Raw genomic sequence first — 5,363 nt, forward strand, 5'->3', positions numbered from 1 at the left:
CCACCACCAACACCCTGACCAAAGACATCAACAAGGGGAGGTGATGTTTGGTACGTGGCAGGAGACTCACAAAGGCAGTGGGTATGAGGGGATAAGGGACATCCTTTCATCTGAGAAGTCACGCCACGCTGTTTTCCGCCTTCTCCTTTCTCAGTGACTGCTGGAGTGCTGCAGTGATGGATGAAACACTCTGTGATGGAGATTCAGCTTGTAATCCTGCAGTCTGGCTGGCTTCCAGCTCCAGAGAGAAAGCATTTATCTGTGTGTGTGTGTGTGTGTGTGTGTGTGTATGCGCGATTAAAGCCAGGCAACTGAACAGAGAACAGACACTTAATGCAACCATTCACTGCTGGCCAAGGTGAATATCTGCATCCACAGACATCCAGCATGAAAATGGCTTCATTTTGTAAATAATTAAATGGGATTACTTAGTGGGATAAGCAACAATGCCTCGGACGGCAGGCCCATGGACCACCCACAGTCCGTTCAATGACCGCCTGATGCATATTGATACTGATGCACATATATGCACGCAAAAATAACAGCTCCAGTTCTGATCTGATTGGCAGGTGTTTAGCAACTTCTGGGAATAAAGGCACAAAGGTTTTTTTTAATCAATCGTCATGGTCAAGTTAAGGGTTGATACAATGAACATTTTTGAGGAGGAACCAATTACTGGATTTGCAAACGTTTGGAAGGTTAATAACATCAGGATTTGAGGCTTGAGGCACTTAAACAAGTTAACTAGACATCCACGAGCAGAACAATATTCAAAGAATTTCATGCAGAAATTCAGGGTCTATACACATGTTCTGCTATTTTTGAGGTGTTTCATATAAAACCATTGGCGAAAATAGTCAGAAATGAATTCAAATTACAGAATAAATAATTGATATCGTGGCCACAAATTAAGAATTCATTCCCGCAAATTATTACATTTTATTTCGTTTTCATTCCCTCATTTTAGTTCAATTGTGGCCACTGTGTACTAATTAGTTCCCTTATTTTAAAGTATGGCCACATCGAAGTGATCTGTTCCCTCATTTTAATTAAAACGAGAAAACAAATTAGTACAACATAGCTGTGTTTTAACTACAACAAGCGAACCAATTAATAAGTCGTGGCCACAATATCTTCTTTTTTTCCTCTGCCGATCATGTGCAGAGCTCCGTATATTTATAACTATTAGTATGATATAATCTATTTCAGATAATCGTGGTCCTAAAAGGCCACGTAAAAACAAAATGGACTGTGGTTGATTGTTTTAGAGGTCAATCAGGTAGACTTTTCCTGTCTGAGTGGGCGGTTTTTGGCCAAAATAAGCTGCCATGGACCAAACTTTCAATTTTAACTAAACCGTTACTTGTCTTGCTGTGGTGTACTTTTTCCGCACTTATAATGTTTGAATAAATATGTCATTTGATTGTGTGTTTTAATGGTGATAACATATGATTCTGTTTGAGATGTTTGATCCTCAAATATCACAGGCCTGTATATATAATCTAAATGTTATGATGTCTGATGAAAAAATGAATTATTGCATTTACTATTATTAATACGCATTTTCAAATAAACATTTATTAGTTAAATCAGTTTCACTTTTAGCAGTTGGTTTGCAACAGTTGGTTTGTGAAGTCACTCAACATTGAGTTAATTTGCACTAGTTATTTCCGTTAGTTATTATTTCTGTAAAATATGTGACTGTCACCTTTTATGCTTGATTCAATGGCAAATTTATAAAATGGGTGATTAGTAAACAATGTTAAACTAGGTTAACAGCCTTGAAATGTTGGTTGTAGCTGTCAAATTCTTCCACTATTGCAAGATGATGGTGTTCTCGCATTCATTTTCAGAGTGAACGTCAAAGCAAGTTTTTAGAGCAAACTGTCTGAGGGAGACTGTCAGGGGGGCTGAGGAGGAGACTGTGACTGATAGACGAGCAGCCAGTTCCCACTGGGACACTGATGAACAATGACCTCATTATGTTATGAGTTGCTGTGGTTTTTTTTTTTTTTCTTTTTTTCAGAGAGTGAGTATGCTTGGCTGGGCATTAAGTGTTTGATAAAAAAGTTAGTGTCAGTGTTTGACAGTCCTTACTAATCTTGGAGCTCAAGTGTGTTTCAGGCTAAATTCTTAGTTTGAATCCATGTAACATAACTCTGATTTGGGAAGAAGGCAAAATGAAAAATAGTGTCTGCTAGTGTCTACCAATCAAACACTTTAGAATGAGTTGTGAATTATTACCGGGTTTAATTGAAGGTTGATTTAATTAAAGTTAAAGAAAATGATGTCAAGATCATGAGAAAAAATATTTTGTTACATCGAGATCTCAAGAAAACAACTTTTGTTGTGTTGAAATCACAAGAAAACAACTATTTTGTTACATCGAGATCTTGAGAAAATGACTTTATGTTAAGATTATTAAATCATGATCACGAGTAAACAACTTGGACGCTGTACTTTACTAAAGTAACTAAAATACTTTTGAAACAATACCTGACAAAAAAAAAACCTCAATTTAATTTAAACCCTTAAAACAGCCAATTAAATTCAAGTTTATTTATATAGTGCTTTTTTACAATAAATTTTGTTTCAAAGCAGCACAGTAGCGGTTTTTGGCAAGGGCGAACCGGCATTTTTTCATGATACATGGGGGGCGGCACGAGCAGTTAAAAAAAAAAAAAAAACAGTCCCACACAGTGAAATGATAGATAATAGAAAACCGCTTAAGGATTTAAAAATGTTTTTTTTTTAACTGCTCGTGCCGCCCCCCATGTATCATGAAAAACAAGTCCACTGTAGAGGACATCAGGACTTAAATCATGTTTATCGGGCATTTTGGGAGACACAACAAGTGAATATGGAAATAAATTATACATCAATATTCCTATGAAATATTAGATATTATTATTAAAATGTTGCCAATTATTACTCCAATTATTACACTTCTTTTTTCATTAAATGTTGCTCCAAGAACACATTAATATGCAAATTAGATACAGTGTATAGTGTATATTTATTTAAGGGGGTCTCACCCAGGGTGTAATTCAATGTAGGACCGCCACTGGCAGCATCACATGCGTGTTTCAATATTACAGTCAGGAAGTACTGTTCAGAAATTAATGTATCAAAGTAATGCCCATATGGCAGTAATATACAGCTATGAGATAAGTTATATTTAGTAAACATCATGTATTCCATTAAGCAGACACAATGATGTTAGGTAATGATAATCTTGTGATTATGATGATTACAATATAAGGATAATAAGAAAATACATTTTAGTATAAAATGTAATCTGCCACAACTATGGTCATTCATCAATGAGATCATTGTGTCACAGTTCTTGTCTTTGTAGCTCCGCTATGATTATTGCCTGTCATTCTCGTGAGCCTCATGCTGTAGCCCTTAGCTGTAGTGCCACCCTGCTGCTACAGTTTACACAACATGACCTGAGCGAGAGCTGCCATATGTCCATGCTTCATACCCCACACAGCCTGACAGCGAGTGCTCTCAAGAGAAAAATCTGTGTCCATTATTAATAACTGTAGTTGCTAGCTCAAATCTCAATCTATTATCTTACTAATACTAATAAAAATATTACCTGTCATTTTAAAATGGTTGCTAGCAGTGCAACTGTAGGTAAGTTTGTGTGATTATTTAACGTAAATCTAAATAAAGAATTTAAAATATAAACCTGGTGGGGACTGTAGTTCAGCTGAAGAAAGAAATGAGCAATGGGTTTCGATTATCTTTCCTGTGGTGTATACTTTAGTATTTTTTTATCACTTTTCAATCTCTATAGTGAGTCAGAGAGTAGAGAATGTCATGAGAAACTTATAGAACTGAGCTTATACATCAGTTATAATTATACAACGTGTCTGAAAACTCGAACAGAAATAGAATCAGGGGGCTCAGACCTTGCTTGCATCCTGAACTTAGATAGAGACTCTAAAATTGGCCTTCATTTAGCCTATATAATGGTTTGTTTTTTCAGAAAAATATATCCATGCATGTTTTATGTGCAGCTTGTACTTCTCAGAAACAATAGTCAAAGAATACAAAGCCTGTAGCACAAATGGCATGATAGATAATTTACCAAAAGCAAGTACCTGTGTATAGTTCTAATGAAATATCATCTGCCGTGAAAAGACAGAAGATGGCTGTGAGGAATAAAGTCTCAGAGAGAAATTTAAATTCTAGTTTTAAGAGATTTGTGAATGGTGCACATGTACAGGGCATGTGAAGGCAAACTTTAAATGTATGCTTCAACGCTAGATCTATCATCCAGAGACATTGATTTTTCTTCAACTGTCTGCTACACAGATGACATGCAGCTATTCATCTAGTTCTAGCTGGACAGCCTGCAGTGCACGGATCTATGCTTACGTTGCAGACGTCTCAGCACTGAGTGAAAGAACATCACCTTCAACCCAACCTATAGCGGAGACAGAGCTTGACATTTTCTCAGCTGGTCCAGTGATTCAACATCACACAAAACAGACATAAAGGTCATACAAAAGTATGCTGTGAACACTTCTGCTAACAACTGCTCTTACACTTAAAACCATTTAAAAACTATTATTTTACTTTGTCTTCACTGTGTTGCTTCACTCACCAAAAAAGTTTTTGGAGTAGACCTAGTGCAGAGGACATTAAATATTGATGCTTTTGACTGTGTCATTGTGTAACGGATGGACAAATCGGGCACGATATTATTTGTTATATTTAACAAATAATCCAATAGACCCAACAATCGGACTGGGTTCCGGGATGTCTGTGAACAACCACTCAGAACACTGGTTACCATGGCAGCCAGGACACCTCAGCCAGATAACATAGCTTTTATGGCCCAATGGTATTCACCTCACCCCACTGGAAGTCACTTTGAAACATAAACATACTGCCCATCGGAAAGGACTTATTTCATTAATTTCATACCCAGACCTTTCTATGAATTAAATGCATATCCCCAGGTCATTGTGTGTATGATAATTACTGTCTTGTATAGAGTATTGTATACTGTTTTATGTGTGCTTATAGAACCACTAATGTAACCTCACCTATACCATGTTTGCTATGAATTCGTATTTTGATGATCTAAATGAGAGTGTATTTTATATGTTGATACCTATGCAACATATTAGTGTTCTAAGAATATTTAACGCTTGTTCAACGGCCAAGGCAATGCAAGTATCGTACATTGAACTAAACGAAACAGAGGTTTAGTATAAGCTGTACCCCATTGTAAAACGGTGCTGATGGTTTCTGCTCAGGTGGTTAACTGACTCATATTCCATAGCTGCATTCTCTGGTATCTCGAACGGTGTCATTCATCCACTTGAATGTATGCGTGAGTGTGT

The 5,363-nt window shown here is 36.7% G+C and overlaps 1 protein-coding gene across 1 annotated transcript in view; it reads left to right on the forward strand.

The window, feature by feature from the left end:
- The window catches only part of LOC107732504 (glutamate receptor ionotropic, NMDA 3A-like), a 46,810-nt gene extending 42,301 nt beyond the window's left edge, over positions 1–4,509 (forward strand). Inside the window, exon 10 of the mRNA XM_016543859.1 lies at positions 4,279–4,509. Coding sequence (XP_016399345.1) covers positions 4,279–4,509 — 231 coding nt within the window. The remainder of the gene's footprint in view (positions 1–4,278) is intronic.
- The last annotated feature ends 854 nt before the right edge of the window (positions 4,510–5,363 follow it).

Source organism: Sinocyclocheilus rhinocerous, unplaced genomic scaffold, assembly GCF_001515625.1.
Source record: "Sinocyclocheilus rhinocerous isolate Xijiao unplaced genomic scaffold, SAMN03320098_v1.1 scaffold2053, whole genome shotgun sequence".
Taxonomy (NCBI): Eukaryota; Metazoa; Chordata; class Actinopteri; order Cypriniformes; family Cyprinidae; genus Sinocyclocheilus; species Sinocyclocheilus rhinocerous.